This window comes from Rhincodon typus, chromosome 31 (genome assembly GCF_021869965.1).
Source record: "Rhincodon typus isolate 14 chromosome 31, sRhiTyp1.1, whole genome shotgun sequence".
Lineage (NCBI taxonomy): Eukaryota > Metazoa > Chordata > Chondrichthyes > Orectolobiformes > Rhincodontidae > Rhincodon > Rhincodon typus.
Genome location: NC_063362.1, coordinates 27,095,276 through 27,113,420, shown reverse-complemented (window position 1 = coordinate 27,113,420; position 18,145 = coordinate 27,095,276). Strand labels below are relative to the sequence as shown.

Sequence of the window (18,145 nt, the reverse complement as noted above, 5' to 3'; positions counted from 1 at the left end):
TTCGGGCCTAGACCCTTCATCAGAAAAGGGTCATCAGAAAAGGATGAAGGGTCTAGGCCTGAAACGTCTGCCTTCCTGCTCCTCTGATGCTGCTTGGCCTGCCGTGTTCATCCAGCTCTACACCTTGTTATCTCAACTATCTGTGCAATCTGTCCTCCAACAATGCATCTGGGTCTATCCCTCTCTGCTGCTTTCCATTCTGCCCTCTAGAGGAACTCTCTATAACTTTTCAGCTGTAGTCAAATGGCTGAAATACTGACATTTTCTGAATATCATCTTTTAGAGTTCTTTTTGCTCTATCAATTTACATCATACTGCAATGTTTAACTTTTAACTTTGTTTCTTCTTTCTACCGTGTTCTTAAGATTCTGTACCTAAGATGGTGCCTTGTGTGACGACATTATTCACTTTTCACTCTACTCCTGTACCTTTATACTTGAGTACATGTGACAAGAAATAAAATCAAAGATCAAACTATTCCTTCATTTATCCAATTATTGAATTTTTTTAGCACGTTTTAGCGTCTACATTTCAAAGTCTTCTATTTTCTTCCATTTAGTCACTCACAATCTATTACATTAATTAGTTTCCAATAAATAGTGTCTGTATATTGGATCTACATCCATTGTTCTCCCCTCTGGTTCTTTCTTTTATCAGTTTAAAGGAGATAAACTGCACTGTAGTCAATGAGCCACAACAAACAATCAGCCAGAGCTTGGAGATAACATGTGACTCATTGACTCCAGAGAAACTCTGGTTGGCTATAATCTGGGAAGTTACACCAAATAACCTTCCACTTCCAGTCTTCTCACTCGCCAGGCTTCTGTCATCGGTCATCTGACATGTCCATCTTTATGATTCATTTCCTTCTTTCACCAATTGGAAAGCCAACAAACTCCTCAGTGCATCATTGGATAAATCTCATCTATCTGTGCAAAAGATATTTCTCATATCTCCAATACATATGTAACTATTACACAAACAGTTTCAAAAGAAACAAATGCAATTGTGCTTTTTTATAAAAATGCCCCTATATTTTTTTCATCCAGGTTGCTTAGAATTCATGCACATTGACTTGCTCTGTTTAACCAAGAAAATAAACAAGAACATGGATTTAAACCTTATGTCTAGGTCAAGGCCCCATTGTGCACGTAGGTGTGGCTCAGAAAGTCTCCACTAGACATCTCTCTATAAAGGGCTGTCCTCAACCAAAGCCGTTCTGTTAACTCATCTATCTACATCTTGGACTTCTTGCTTTTTATCAGTACCAAAGCATACTGGTCTTTTGCTTTCCAGTGCTGTGTCATACATTTCCAACCCTTTCTCCTTTTACATTTCCAGCATTTATGGATTTTCTTTTGATCCTAATTGGTAAGAACATATTTTGGGTTTTCATGAGCTTCATAGAAATAAAGGCTAGTGCTTATAACAGGCCCTTTCCAGGCCTCAAAATCAATAAAGTACTTCTGAAATGTAGCCCACTATTGTAAGGTTGGAAACATTGGTATGGCCAGAATAGAGCCAGTAGGATGGTTTGAAGTTATGGCAAAAGGCTCACAGAACTGGTCTTATTTCTCTAAAGCAAAGGAAACAGAGAGGCAACTTGATCCAATTCTTTAAAAATATAGAGAGGCATAGATGATATTAACTGAGTCACAGTATTCCATTTGTTATTGTGTGCTCAGGACCTGAAGAGAAGATTAAAGTCACACATCCTGAAATAGGACTAGAGATGAGAAGGGCCTTCTTTGGAGTAGATAGTCAACAAAAATGGAAACTAGACAAAAAAGGAACAAACATTTTGATCCCACTTATGAGTGGGTGACATTGGTGCTTGAGACTTCCCATGAAATGCCAGTGAAATTGATCTCTGATTTCACCCCCACCTTGTGCACTGTTGCAGATAGGTTCTCGTTATGCACTCAATCGAAACCCTTCAAGGTTTTGAAATTTTCAGTCAAATTGCCTCTTATCCTTCACTGCTCTGCAGATAACAATCTCACCTTCTCCATTCTCTTCACATAACTGAAGTCCCTTAAATCTTTTACCATTCCAGCCTGTCTATTTATTAAATAAACTAGCCAAGTCCAGGGTTTTGCTCTCTTCTGTCATCATAATTGTTCCATTACCAGCCCAGTCCTGTTTCTGTAAGAGGTTTGACCTGTAGGGAGAGGCTGAATAGGCTGGGGCCAGTTTTCTCTGGAGCATCAGAGGTTGAGGGATGAACTTATAGAGGTTTATAAAATCATGAGGGACATGGATAGAGTGAATAGCCAAGGTCTTTTCCCCAGGATAGGGGAGTCCAAAACTAGAGGGTATAGATTTAAGGTGAGAGGGGAAAGATTTCGAAGGGACACAAGTGGCAACTTTTTCACACAGAGGGTGGTGTGTGAGTGGAATGAACTGCCAGAGGAAGTGGTGGAAGCTGATACAATTACAACATTAAAAAGGCATCTGGATGACTAGGAGACTGTAAGGACTGCAGATGTTCGTAAGCAGAGTCAATAAATGTGGAGCTGGATAAGCACAGTAGGTCAGAAGCATCAGAAGAGCAGGAAAGTCAAAGTTTCAAGCCAAAATCTTTCACCAGGACATCTGATGGATACATGGATAGGAAGGGTTTAGAAGGATATGGGCCAAATGCTGGCAAATGGGACTAGATTAATTTAGGATATCTGGTCAGCGTGGACAAGTTGGACCGAAGGGTCTGTTTCCATGCTGTACATCTCTATAACTCTATGACTGTATATATTTTGCAGTTGGAGCCGTTCTCATATAAATATTTATCACACAAAATTTTCATCACCATTGGTAATGTGGAGGAATCAAGTAATGCATTGGTTTCACATTCCTCCCAATTTTATTCTCCAATGAAGTCTCAGGACAGTATGACTGGTTGGGGAGGAGAATAAAACTGGATATCCTATGACTTTCCCAGCAAGTGGGTTAGATTAAAACTTCCTGTCAAACCAGTGGCTCTGTTTTTAACACAGGGAGTGAACTGTTATGAATAAATTGATTAATTCCTGTAATGCAAAAGAGAACAGAAATCAAATGTGAAAGATGCAAGCAATTGTATGAAAACCACATGAAAAAGTACCCCTTTAGAACAACAGCTTTGCTTAAAATTTCAAATAAAGTGCTTTTAAAGGGATTTAGTGATAGGGGACATTAAGCAAGCATTTTTTCTGTCTTATAGGAATGATATTGCTTTGATTAAGCTCTCAAAGCCTGCATACCTCAATGATAAAGTTCGGGTTGCCTGCATTCCTCCTGCTGGATATCTTCTTCCCAATAACTTTTACTGCTACATTACTGGATGGGGACGCCTCTACAGTAAGCAAACACAAAACTTTTTTCTCCACCACTTCAGTTTTTTTTAATCCAGACAATATAAAATTATTCAGAGATAGTAAGAATTGCCGATGCTGGAGTCAGAGACAACACAGTGTTGAGCTGGAGGAACACCGCAGGTCAGGCAGCATCAGAGGAGCAGAAAAGTTGCCGTTTCGGGTCGGGAAAATTTTCTGAAGAAGGGTCCCAACCCAAAATGTCAACTTTCCTGCTCCTCAGATGCTGCCTGGCCTGCTGTGTTCCTCCAACTCCACACTGTTTATAAAATTGTTGATGGCGTGTGAAATTTCTGGCCATTTTAACAGTATAGGGTCAGTGTAGGCCAGGACAGGGAGTGAGATCAGAGTTCAAGTTTCATTGGACAGTTATGGGAAATATCAAGAGACAGTCTCACTCAAATAATCAGAGGGGTCAAGATCGACTTCTGTTTTGTTGTCTTGTTCCCATTTTAGCAATTCTTAAACCTTCTGCTAAAGAAACGTGGGCTGAAGGGTCTGTGTCATGGGTTCCTGAGCTGTACTGTTCTATGTTCTAAAACCGGACAGGTAGAAATCCAAAAATAACAATCCACTTTGATTGAGCAAAAAATGCTTAATGGAACATCACAGAGAAGCATTCAAAAAAAGAGGTGGCAAAATGAAGAAGGAGATACTGAGAAGAATGATCAAATTCTTGGTGGAAGAGTTGAGTTTTGCGGGGGTGGGCGGGGGAGTATTGCAATTCCTGACTGTTGGTCCCAGATTGTAGAAAACACCCTGAGTACATTGTGAGGCAAAGGTAGAGGCATGGAACAGCAGGCTAGAGTCCAAGGAATGGAGATTTGGAGAGGGGCAGGAGGGCAGAATTTCTGAAGAAATTTACTGAGACAGAGAGGGTTGAAGCAACGATGGGATTTAAACACAAGAATGGGGAACTGGGAGCCAGCATGTATCACAGAACGAAGAGTGATTATAGGCATCTGGCATGACCAACCAGTTTTTGCACGAGTTGAAATTTACATAAGAGGTGGAAGATGGAAGCAGAGCATTGGCATATTTGGATCTGAGGTGACAAGGGTGTGGGTGAGTTTAGATAGGTAGGCAGCCTGTTTTCAGCTTTATTCAATGATGCCTTGTATCCATTTGGTAAAGCCATGTGTGCAAGACTGTTTATTCATTCTTATAAATTCTGTTTCTCCCTATGAGACAACAGTTAAGATGGATCTTATCTGCGAAGAGAATGGTGAAAATGATTCCATTGCCAGACTAAGGCATGGTAACATCAGACCAATTTAATGCCCGATCTTCTTTATAATTCCACCTTTCCAGGTTATATTGCTGGTTTTGGATATATTTGAATTTATCATGTTGACTGAAAACCTTGTGTCTGGATCTTTACAGCTAATGGTCCACTTCCAGAAAAGCTGCAGCAAGCTTATATACCCGTCATTGATTATGAACACTGCAGCCAAAGTGACTGGTGGGGCAGCGTTGTGAAAACGACTATGATTTGTGCCGGAGGTGGTGAAAAGGCTGGGTGTAATGTGCGTAATAACGTTAAGCAATTACATGAGTTCACTGAAGTCAGGGTTGAGTCCGGTCTTACCATATAATTGAATGGGAACCAATGGAGAAATTGACATCACGTCATGGGGAAATGTCAATATAGCCCACTCTAATAGTTCAATGAGTTTGACTCTGAAAATCATGAGTTGCCATCCCAGCAATATTTCCACCTCGGACTCACTGCAGGGCAGGTTGAAGTGCATTTCATTTGTATGGAACCCATGTGGGCACAACTTGAAATCCTTCAGTCCTCTGCTGCTGGGACTGTGATGCCCGGCTACAGGTTGCCAGGTCTACATCTTCTCAAGTGTCCAAGTACTTCCCTCCTTGTAGCCTTGTGTAAAGAAAGACCACTTTCATAAAACTAGAGATTCCTCATTTCAGCAGTTAGAACCGTCAGTAGCCTGTTACATTTCACTTCACTGGGTACTTCCAGTCTCGCACCAAGTCCCTTCTGAGCTTGTGAATTCCCAGCAGTAAGCAGATCCGTAGCCCAAGGCTGAGTGGAATTTCCCAAACTTTTTCCAAGTGGTTCTAGCACACTCTTGCCAGGTCAATGCCAGGAATTAAGTGCAACTGATGAGAAATTTCACAAACCTTACGTAATGTGGTTCACACACACCCAGACCAAGAAGCTTTGATCCATGAGAGAGACAGAGAGAGATCCTTGGCCTCAGTTAGTTGACTGGGACAATAAGTAAAGGTAAAACCACCATCATCTTACCAGACTTTAGGGCTGCTCTTTCATTAGAGAGAGGGGGAGACAGTTGGTGGTGGTTTAGTCTGAGAGTCACCATGTCTCGGATGAGGGGAGAGGCTGAGAAGGAGAGTCCTTCATGGTAACCTCAGCTGGGACAGGAATTGAACCTATGGTGTTGGCATCATTCTGCCTCATAAACCAGCCATTCAGTCAACTGAGCTAACCGGTGCTCAAAAATAATCAGGATGAAAGAGGACTTGTGACCCCTGTGCAGTGAGCTCACTTTCAGTTGATACCAGGTTAACAGTCAAATCATCCAACATGTGGGGCTTTGTTTACAGAAGGCAGTGTTTCTTACATTGAGTCTTGCTGCTCTGGCACAGATACCCAGCATGTGCCCAGATATTTAGCTAAATTCCTTCCCTCCTCAAGAAATAATGTAAAGTATTTTCTGTATATTTCAGCTCCAGATTATCACCTGATCCTACTTAATCCTCATGTCAGTCAAAAAGCAACATAATAACTTTGCAATAAACTTTAAGTGCTATAGTCAACCAGAAGAAATGGCTCCTCTTTCTTTCTAACCATCTGGCCTAACTATTTGAAGGATTCAGAAAACTGCTTCCACTTTAACAAGAAATATTAATAAAGCAACTTCAAAAAGGAGCCTGTGATGCAGCAAACTAAAATAATCACACGAAACTACTTGTAACGCTCCCAGTCAAACATATATTGAAAGAAATTCTACAGAGTATCTGTATGCGAATTGAATATCTTGCCCCTTGTTACAGACCCAAGACAAAGACAATCGAAACAATAACTCCAATCATTGCATCAAATTAAATGGGGACGTCAATTCTGCCAATTAAGCTGAGCTCTTGATATTTCACTTAACTGAAAATAACAAAACCAAGTCGACTCTTAAACAAAAATATTTATTTTTGTCACAGTTAAATGCCTGCCAAAATTCACTGAGTATGTTGGAAACTTAGAAGCAGGAGGAGGTCGGTCAGCCCCCTCAAGCCTGATCTAACATTCTCGATCATGGCTGATCATTTGCCTTGTTTTCCCACTGTATCCCGGTATCGCTTGATCTCAATTGTATCCAGAAGTCTATTGATTTCTGCCTGTAACATGTTCAATGATTGACCTTCCATTGCCCTTTCATCCTCTTGGGCGACATGGTGGCTCAATGGTTAGCACCAGGGACCCTGCTTCAATTCCATCCTCGGGCAACTGTCTGTGTGGAGTTTGCACATTCTCCCCGTGTCTGTGTGTGTTTTCTGGGGTGCTCCAGTTTCCTCCCACAGCCCAAAGATATGCAGATTAGGTGGATTGACCATGTTAAATTGTTCTGTAGTGTTCAGGGGTGTGCAGGCTAGGTGGGTTAGCCATGGGAAATATGGGGATAGAGTGCATCTGAATGGGATGCTCTTTGGAGGGTCAGTTATAGACTTGACGCCTCAAAACATAGGGGTTGTATGATTCTGATTCTAGATAATTTGAAAGGTTACCACCCTCAGAATCAAAAGATTTCTCTTTGTCTCAATCTTCAATAACCTGTTGCTTATCCTGAGACTGTGTCCCTTAGTTCTAAACTATCACCACTGCCTCCCTCCTCCCACTGAGCCAAAGGGACACTTTGGAGATATTGTAGCCCCAGTGGAGTCATGTTTTAATGTCATTTGCTCTTTCTGGAGAGGAATGAACGAAATAAAGAAAAAAAATGCTCTGGAAACAAAATCCCTCTTTTCTTGCAGGGAGACTCTGGTGGACCTCTGAACTGCAAGGATTCTAATGGGTTGTGGTATGTCCATGGTGTGACCAGCTTTGTGTCAGCTTTTGGATGCAACACTATAAAGAAACCCACCGTCTGGACTCGAGTGTCTGCCTTCAATAACTGGATTGCCACGGTAAACATCATTTCCAAATTGGAAGGACATAAACTCTCATTATTGCATAAACCAAAATTGTAGAACCAAAACATAAATGTCAGGACAGTATGAAGCTCCTTGTCTATCATGCCTTTGCTGCTGGTTTTCCTTCCTCACTGAATCCATCTCATCTCATTTACTTCCCCTTTAATATTTTTCACGTTTAGTTATTCACCTCATTCCTTCTTCAATATCCACTTGTAAAACATATCATGCCCTGAAAATTCTGCGAATGAACAAAGATTTTTAAAGTCTTCCTTTCACACTTCTAATGATAATCTTTATATTCACACCACCTACTACCAGCTTCACACTGTTTGGTGTAATCTTTCATGTAGCATCTCAAATCCTTCCATATTTCTAAATGCTTCTATTAGATCTTCCTGACATTCCATGCTTTAGAGAACAGAGTTCTAGCTTTTTAAGAGGTAATGAGGACATAGGGACAACCACAGTAATTTCTGAACACAGAATGATAGAGAAACAGCAGGTCTGGCAGCGTTGGGACAGCCTAGTGGTATTGTCGCTAGACTGTTAATCCAGAAACCCAGATAGTGTTCCGGGGACCCGGGTTCAAATCCCACCATGGCAGATAGTGGAATTTGAATTCAATTTAAAAAATCTGGAATTAAGAGTCTAATGATGACCATGAATCCATTCTCGATTGCTGGAAAAACTCAGCTGGTTCACTAATCTCCTTTAGGGAAGGAAACTGCCATCCTTACCTAGTCTGGCCTACGTGTGACTCCAAACCCACAGTAATGTGGTTGACTTTCAACTGCCTTCTGGGCAATTAGGGATGGACAATAAATGCTAGCCTACAACAAAAACAAAGTTGCTGGAAAAAGCTCAGCAGATCTGGCAGCATCTGTGAAGAAAAAATCAGAGTTAACATTCTGGGACCGGTGATGCTTCCTCAGAACTGATGTTGGCTAGGAAAACGTCAGCTTAAATGCAGAAAAGAGGGAGGGGGATGGGGTAGGGAGTAAACAATAGGAAAGGGCCTAAAGAGACAGAAGAACAGTCCCTAGCCTAGCCAGGTACACATTTGCCCTGTGACTGAATAAAACTGTGGAGAGAGAGAAGTTAACGTTTTGAGCCTGGTATGAGTCTGCTTTATAACAACCACAGTAATATCTGAACTCCTGACAAATTACAGAAAGTTTGAGTACCTCATATATTAGAGAACATTCAGAGTGAGGTGAATCCATCTTTAAGGTCCTGTCACACATACAAAAGTATTCAATTGAGGTGTGATTATTTTGACTTTAACTGTGTCTTTTTTATTTCAGACCATGGCCTACAATTAACAGAGGAAAACATCGACTTTCATCAAATTGTTGTTCCTTGATGAGCAATAAACTACATCATAAAATAAAAACGCCTTTGTTGTTTGTCTTAGAAATTGCAGGGAGTTCTAGTGAATTTTCAGTCTCCATTTTGACTGAAAATGTTGCTTTGGTATGTTCCAAACTCTGCTCAAATGTTATTTTTCTCTTTGAGAATGCAGCTGAGAAAGGTCAACACACTGATAACATCACATTTGGAAAAAAAGGCAGGAAAGAACGATAAAAGCAGGATCGGAAGAGGATATAAAGAACCCTTGAATTTCTACAACACTGACTCATGATGCTTCAGCTCCAAGAAGCTATCCTGAACAAGAATGATAGTTTTGTAGGGAAGGTCACTACTTTTTTGGATATAATTAATGATAATAATGTAGGAAATAGTATTTGCACAATTTCGAGTTTGTATTTTAAAAGGCTGTAGCCGAAGAAAATCTAGGAGGGATTCTGAGGTTCTGGGAAAGGGGAAAAACCACATGCCAGGGGCCAGCTGGAGGTAGTTATGGGGAAGTCAAAGCCTAAAAGATGGATGTATTTCTGCACAGAGAACTGAAAATATTATCAAGGTATTTGGAATATATAGGGAACCGTAACTAGTGGAGATATCACATAAATACGTTGGCCAAACTTGCTCATTTAAACCTACTTTAGCCCTGAACTCTGCAATACTATTCACCAGGAACCTAAGTAACTTGCATTTGCCTCTTCATGAGCATGGATGCAAGCAGTGGAAATCCATGCATTCCCCATCATTATTATCCCTCATTTTGAGGAGCAACTTACTGACAAAGTTCATGTTTCAAAGTTCACTAGCCAATTTTGGATTTTACGTGTGAGTGAAGGCTGTTTGAAAAAGGAAATCTTCTTTCCACCTTGTCAGCATCAAATATTCACTCCCCTCTGCTCCAGCTTCTGGTTTGTACTTCTTCATTTCAGAACACAGGAATTGTTAAACGGAAATAAACAAAGGGTCACCTGATTCTTTCTTTGTCATCCTGGTAACTGTATGATAATACAATGATAGTTATTTTTCATTCATTCTTGAGATAAAGGTATCACTGGCTGAGCATTTATTGCCTATCACTTGTTGTCCTTGAGAACAAGGTGCTAAGCTGCATTCTTAAACTGTTGCAGTCCATGTGCTGTAGGTAGACCCGTAATGCCATTAGGGAGGAAATTGGATGATTTTGACCCAGTGACTCTGAAGGAGCAGCAATATATTTCAAAGTCAGCATGGTGAGTGGCTTGGAGGAGAATTTGCAGATGGTTGTCATAGAGTCATAAAGTCATACAGCATGGAAACAGACTACTCGGTCCAACTCATCCATGCTGACCAAGTTTCCCAAACTTAACCAGTCCCATTCGCCTGCATCTTTGGCCCATATTATGCTAAACTTTTGGTGTTCCAAAGTATCTGCTGCCCTTGTCTTTCTAACTGGTAGTAGTCATGGGTTTGGATGAAGTTGTAGATGGAACCTTAGTGAATTTCTGCAGTGCATCTTGTAGATGGTACACACTGCTGCGACTGAACTTCAGTGGTGCTGGAATCAATATTTGTGGATCTATTGCCAATCAAGCATTCTTCTTTGACCAGGATAGTGTTAAGTTTCTTGAATATTGCTGGAGCTGCATTTGTCCAATCAAGTGTATTCCATCACATTCCTGACTTGTGCCTTGATATGATGACAAGTTTTGGGGAGTTACCCACTGCAAGATTTCGCAGTCTGCTTGTATACTTGTATCCACAGTATATGGATGGCTAGACAGTTCAGTTTCAGGTCAATGGTAATCCCCAGAATGTTGATAGTGGGATTTCATTGATGGTAAAGCCATTAAATGTCAAAGGCCAATGGTTAGATTCTCTCCTGTTGGAGATGGTCATTGCCTGGCACTTGAGTGGTGCAAATGTTACTTGTTGGTGACTCATCATATCAATCCATCAGCACACAACAGGCACAGTCATGTAGAACTGTGCTGTCGATATTTGTAAGCCTTTCTTTTCCACAAATGCAAACACAGCTCATTATGCAATTTTCCAGATGCCCTGACATACCAAGTGGTTGGGTTTTGAATCCCAGACTTCAGGACCGCAGGCAGGAAGAACATTTCAAGTTTTTCGGACCTATTGCCAACCATCCAGTCATTGAGACTCCTTCAGGAATCAGAGCATGGGACAGCCATGAAAGCTGTACAAGAATTGTATGCAGGATCCCAGTACTACAGTTCCTGGGGTACCACATTAGGATGGGATACGTACTGTTGAGGCAGAATTGACTTGAGGCCTGTGTGGGCAAGAATATGATGGGCTGCGGCTCAGAATCATATTCTGGTGAGGTTGTAGCTTGTGAGTGATCCATTAAAATTACACAAGCAGGAGCAGATGAGATTCACATTTTCCAGCCTTTAAAACCTTCAGTTGTCCTACACCCAATGGTACAACCCTCTTTGTCCCTTATGCCTGGATATCTAAATCTGTTGACTGCCACATCAGCCCTGGCTTGCACAGACCTTCTCTCCATTAAGCTGGCCTCCTGCAAGTGAAACCCTAACATCTGCAGTTTCCAACAACTATAGTGCCAACCCCCTTGTCCATCGTGGCTCCAAAAGGGCAATTGTGCAGATGCGAAGCACCAATTCCTGCTGATTTCCAGGTATGATGCCACAAATACTGTCCCTTTAACCTGTTTACCTGACTCCTGATTATCTCCTGGATCCAAAACTGCAACTGCACACCCAAGCTCCTGAGTTCCAGTGTTCACCTGCATTTGAATGTCTGACTCTCACTGGTTTCTTATTCCTGAAGCCCATCAAACCTTCCATTCCCAAAGCTGGCACTAGTCTCCTAGTCTGAGCTTCCCATTAACAATTATACTCTAGTGGTGGACTCAAAATACAAAATTTCTAAAAAAAAAATCAATGATTGTAATCCATTGTAATTGATCTGCCCAAACACACTCCACGAAAAATATTGCAGAAAATGAAGAGTGTGGATAACAGGGTTCAGAAAAGCATAGTAAACCTGGTAATACTTCTACTGAAGGGAATTTGGAGTTGAAGCTATCTCCCATGTCCCGGCAGCTAATGGGAGGATTCTACATAGTGAGTTCCACCAAGCTGAAACCTTGTAGACCTGGCAAATCCTCCAAGAGCTGAGAGCAGTGAAGCACTCTGATCCCAGAGAGAGCTCAAAATGAGGTGAATTCTGACTCTTCCTTAAGTGTGGGAAACTTCACCCCATTAGAATCTGTAAATATAGGGTATACAGTCTCAGACAGTGCCCTCCCTCTGTTTGTAAACCAGGGCAGTCTCTCTGATGTGCCACTCCTGCTGCAGACCAGATACCATGACTATCAAGAAGATCCAATCCCTCAGATTTCAGATGATGACAAAGTCTAGACAAGGTGCCGAGCAGAAGTCCTTTGAGAGTCCAAGTTCAACCTTTCATCTAATTTTGCAGTGTTAGCTAATCAATGACATTATCATTATTTTAATGATACGACCGCTGGGCATCAGAGTGGCACACAAGCCCACATCAAGCCTATGACAACTGCTCACCCGAACTGAAGACCCACTCCCCACCATGGACAGGACCAATGTCATCTACAAGGTTCCCTGCAGAGACTGTGAGAAACACTACATTGGACAAACAGGAAGGAAACTAACAACAAGAGTACATGAACACCAACTGGCTACAAAAAGACACGACCAATACTCACTCATCTCAATCCACATGGATAAGGAGAACAACTACTTCGACTGGGACAACACCAAGATCCTGGGACAGGCTAGGCAGAGACAGGCATGAGAATTCCTAGAAGCCTGGCACTCCACGAAGCATGCCATTAATAAACACATGGAACTCGACCCCATATACACTCCCTACAAAGGAAAACTGGAAGTGAGGTAATCCAGCTCAATGGACTCCAGAGTTTAAAAACCATGCGGGTAAACACACCAACGCTTCATCGGAGGCTGCACTGAGGATGTTACCCAGCAGGGTAATAACGAAACAAGAAACTAGCTTGGTGAGCCAACCAATCTCAACACCCACAACCCGAGCTACAGATCTGCTCCAAAACCTTAGAAATTATATTAAATACTCTGTATATTAATTAATGATATTATCGCAGACACCCTGGGCTTGATTTGCAATCCAGGGCGAGGAACCTAAAGTTTAGATAATTTCTGGCTCCCACTTCTGTGGTACATCTGAGCTATTCACAAGTTGCAATCTTCAAATGTAAGCAGGAGCAATGTGGCCTACTCTACATTGGAGAAACCAAATCTAATAGACTGGGTGACCGTTTTGCAGAACATCTCCAGTCCATGGGCAAGCATGATGCTGATCTTCTTGTAGCCAGTTATTTTAGCACAGTGTCCTCCCTGCAGGCCCATTTGCCTGTCCTTAGCATGCTGCAGTGCTCCAGTGAATCACAGCACAAACTAGAGGAACAGCATCTCATCTTCAGACTAGGCACTTTAACCTCTTCTGGACTTGATATTGAGTTCTGCACATTCAGATTGTGAACCCACTCCCATTCCTTCCCTTTCTTTTAGCTTTATTTGTTGTATTCTCTGTCATCATGTCCTGTCTCCCCTCCCTCCACCCCAGTGGGGACTGTGTGTTCTTTTCAATCCGGCAGTTAAATACACTGTTGTTCTGCCATTCTCACATTCCGATCACTTAATCTGTTCTATCAGCAGTCTTTCTCCGCCAGCACTCCAACACCACAATATTGCATAAATGCTGCCCCTCCACACTTCACGTCAGCTCTGATGAAGGGTCATCTAGACTCAAAACATTAGCTTGCTCTCTCTCCATAGATGTTGCTTGACCCACTGTGATTTCCAGAATTTTTTGGTTTCGCTTCAAATGTAAATGTTTGCGATAGACGGGCAACTAATATCCACTATAAACCCACCAATTCCCGCAACTACTTGTACTATATATCCTAACACTGTCCTTACTGTAAAGACTCCATTTTCTTAGTTCCTCCATCTCTGTTGCATATGTTCCGATGAGGCCAACAAGGAACCCTCCGAAATGTCCACTTTCTTCCTCAACCGAGGAATCCCCAGCACTGCTGCCGACAGGGCCCTCAACCAGGTCCAACCCATCTCCGGCACTCCCACCCTCACCCCCTCTCTTCCCTCCCGCAGCAGTGATAGGGTTCCCCTTGTCCTTACCCACCATCCCACCAGCATCCACATCCAGAGGATCATCCTGCCACCTCCAGCAAGATGCCACCAGCAGACACACATTCTCCTCCCCTCCCTTGTCTGCCTTCCGCAGGGGCCATTCCCTCCGGGACACCCTGGTCCAGGCCTGCTGAGCATTTTCAGCAACTTCTGTCTTTGTTCCTGATTTACAGCATCTGCAGTTCTTTCGGTTTTTATTAGAGGAAATATCTTACCTGCACCTGCCCTGACTATTGCTTTAAGTATTTTGTAAATTACAGTGAGATAACCTGTAATTTCTTGAAACTGTAAAGAATACAGGCCCAATTTTCCTAATTTCTCTTCATGAGAAAGTCCCACAATCGGAGGAAATAGTCTGGTGAATTGTCATTACACTCCCTCTATGACAATAATATCCTTCCTGAGAGTAGGAGACCAAAACTGCACACAGTACTCCAGTTGTGTCAAACCAAACTCCTATAAAATTGAAGCAGGATTTCACTACTTCAATACACAAAACTTCTTGCAGTGAAGGCTAACAATCCATTAGCCTTCCTAATAGCTTGCTGTACTTGCATGTTAGCCTTCAGTGATGTACCAACAAAGACAAAGGTTCCTTTGAACTTTTACACTTTCTAGCATCTCACCATTTAAGAAATATTCTGCATTCCTGTTTCTCCTTCCAAAGTGGATAACCCTGCATTTTTCCACATTACATTTCATTTGCCATGTACCTTCCCATTCAATAACTCTGTCCAAATCCTCCTGATGCCACTGGACAACTTCCTCACAACACATGTTCCCACTTGACTTTATATCATTTACAAATTTGGATATATCATATTTGGTTACCAACTCAGAACTCTTAATACTTTTGTTAGCGGCTGAGGCCTGATTATTGATCCTTGTGGTACCCCACTAGTCGTAGCTTGCCAACATGAGACTGACCCATTTACTCTTGCTCTCTGTTTTCTGTTAGTTAGTCAAACATTAATCCAGGCTTGTACATTTCCTCCTATTCAATGTAGTTTAATTTTGCTTACCAGAAACCCGTTATTGAATTTATAAAAAGCCTTCTGAAAATCTAAGTATACTACGTTAATTGGCTCGTCCTTGTCAATTTTGTTAGTAACATTTTCAAAAAAACTCAAAAAAATTAATCAACCATAATTTCCCATTTTCAATCCAATGCTGATTATGCCCAATTAGATTATGATCAATCAGATTTCTATTTATCCTTTCTTCTAAAATAGGTTTGAGCAATTTCCCAAATATTGATGTCAAGCTATCGGATCAATAGTTTCTTTTTTTTTAGTTCCCCTCCATTATTAAATACTGGGATGACTTTTGCCAACTTCCAATCCATACAAATTACTCCAGAGTCTATAGCATAATCACCATTGCATCGACTAACTCTAGAGACCCCTGCATGGTCGGGGTACATGGAGTGTATGGGGGATGTGATGGAGTGTGGGGAATGTGGGCTGGAGGCCTGCTTTCATTTTGTTGTTTTTAATCAGCTGCCGTAATGTCCCAGAGCACCAAGGGTGGCCATTTAAACAGCCTGCCTCCTCACCACTAGCTGTTTCCAAATGCTCTCTGTCGATGGTAGGCCTTATTCTTCCAAACACCACCTCTCCCCACACCAGAATGAAAATCTACCTATCGTTGGACTGATAGCTTGCACTCTTGACAGGATCTTGTACATGCCTCACTGAGATCACTTCTCATTCTTCAAAACTCCAGACAGTATGGGCCCAATTTGCTCAGTCCACTATTATATTACAACTGTCTCACCTCAACACACAATCTAGTGGTTCCTGATTGTGCCATCTCCCAAGTAAGAACATCCTTCTTTAAAAATGGAGATCAAAACTGCGTACAATATTCCGGGATTTATCTCAACAGAGCTCTGTACGATTTTAGCAAGTACACTTTATTTTTATACTCTTCTCCTTTCAATGAAGGCCCACATGGCATTTGGCTTCCTAATTTCTTGATTCGCCTTGCTGTGCATGTGGACTTACTGTATTCCCCATACTAAACCTAACTTTGTTCAGTAAGTGTACCTGTATTATGAAGACCACAGTAGCCTTGACAACCAGAGGCCTAACCCTGGTGTGAGTTCTGTGTTATCACTGCAGTAAGTGAAACATTTGGGTGGTGGGCTCCGTGGTTGAAGCAATGACACCTTGTGTATTGCTCCTGAATAACATTTTTTGAATACGCAACTGAATACTTGCTCTGCATATGGCCTCCTGTGCTGTGTCTTTTTCTTCCACCTGCTGATAGTAGCTCCTGCCCTGGGAATGCCTTCCTTGCTGCTTTTCTCCTGCCCTGAAGGAAACCATGCATAACTGCAGCCAAACAATTTCTGTCATAAACAACGCAATGCCAGCAAAAACTTCCTCTGTGTGAAATGAACTTTCCAGAGCGATAAAGTACACCAGTAAACATCCAGAGGTTAACTAGCTTCCTGAAATGATAAACCAGCAACTGAGTTATAAGCACAACAAAATCCTTTTGAGTAGCTCTGGTGAGGAGCCCTTACATTCAGTTAGCGCCATGTGGAGCCGCACGAGTGAAACATTGGGGCAATTAAACATGGAAAGCTGGTTCTGAAGGATTGTAGGAGCTTAAACTTAATTTTTTATTCCCCCACACTGATATTTTTGCTGACATTAATCTCCTCACTTTTATCTAAAGCAATGCACTCCTCAATGTGTAAACACCCCCTCATTACTTTCTATTTTTCAATTTCAAACGTGCAAACTACAAGGTAAACATATGATTGACTTGATTAAGGTCATTTGGCTCATCCAGTTCATTGGCTTCGTGCAAGGCTGATCCGATTATAGAATGCTTCCATCCACCGAGACTTCCATGATCTTTCCTGAATGCCATGTGAATCAAACAGATTTATTGACGTATCTATGGTTGTCATTCCTCTTTTCTGACAGCTGTCAGTCCATTGTATGTGGCTCAGATAAATGAAAGTAGCTGGCACTGGTATTATTTGTTTTGGTTACGTTACCCGGACACAGATGTCTCCTGTTACTTTCTATCCCACACTTTTCTCTTTCTGTGAGAATGTTGAGGCTTTTCTGCACTTTTATTTGATTTCCTTGTATACTTTAGATAAGAGTTACTTTCCCCCAGTTAAGCATGATACATACTTGGGACATAAAAAAGACTAGAGGGAGCTTTCAAACTTGTCTCTCAATGTTAACTTTTAATTCTCAATTACACAGAATTTTAGCTCAATGTGACTCAGGGTCAGAAAATAGGGGATTCACATCCTGGTCTAGGACTTGAATACATAATCTAGACAGACAAACGGAGCTAGCACTAGCATCTAAAATGTCATCTCTAGGACTGAATGCTAATTACCACTCCCATCTACCTGTTTTCATGAAATTAAATGATCCAACTTTCAGAAGAATAGGGAATTCTCTGCAATCAAAAAGTCAGTTGATACTCATTGTCTGACCTGTGCCTATTAGAGTCACAGAGCTGTACAGCATGGAAACAGAGCCTTAGGTCCAACTCATCCATGCCAACCAGATATCCTAAATTAATCTAGTTCTATTTGCCAGCATTTGGCCCATATCCCTCTAAACCTTCCCTATTCATATACTCACCCAGATATCTTTTAAATGTTGTAATTGTACAGCGTCCACCATTTCCTCTGGCAGGTCATTCCATACAGGCACCACCCTCTGTGTGGAAAAGTTGCCCCTTTCCTCCCTTTTAGATCTTTCTCCTCTCACCTTCAACCTATGCCTTCTAGTTTTGGACTCTCCTACCCTGGAGAATAGACCTTGACTATTCATCCTACCCATGCCACTCATGGTTTTATAAACTTCTGTAAGGTCACCCCTCAGCCCTGATGTTCCAGGAAAAATAATCCTAGCCTAATTACCCTCTCCCGAAAGCTTAAACCCTCCAACTCTGGCAACATCTTAGTAAATTTTTTTCTGAACCCTTTCAAGTTTCACAACATCTAATTTCAAGAAAAACTTTGAAAGAGAAAAGAAGACTGGACTGAAAAAAATATCAATTTCAAGTTAGCTGCAGCATGCAGTATTC

At 41.6% G+C, this 18,145-nt stretch overlaps 1 protein-coding gene across 1 annotated transcript in view; it reads left to right on the top strand.

The window, feature by feature from the left end:
- LOC109918377 (proproteinase E-like) overlaps positions 1 to 8,913 on the top strand; it is a 17,277-nt gene extending 8,364 nt beyond the window's left edge. Inside the window, exons 5-8 of the mRNA XM_020518292.2 lie at positions 3,200 to 3,336; positions 4,734 to 4,876; positions 7,359 to 7,511; positions 8,825 to 8,913. Coding sequence (XP_020373881.2) covers positions 3,200 to 3,336; positions 4,734 to 4,876; positions 7,359 to 7,511; positions 8,825 to 8,842 — 451 coding nt within the window. The 3' untranslated portion in view covers positions 8,843 to 8,913. The remainder of the gene's footprint in view (positions 1 to 3,199; positions 3,337 to 4,733; positions 4,877 to 7,358; positions 7,512 to 8,824) is intronic.
- Positions 8,914 to 18,145: the final 9,232 nt, after the last annotated feature.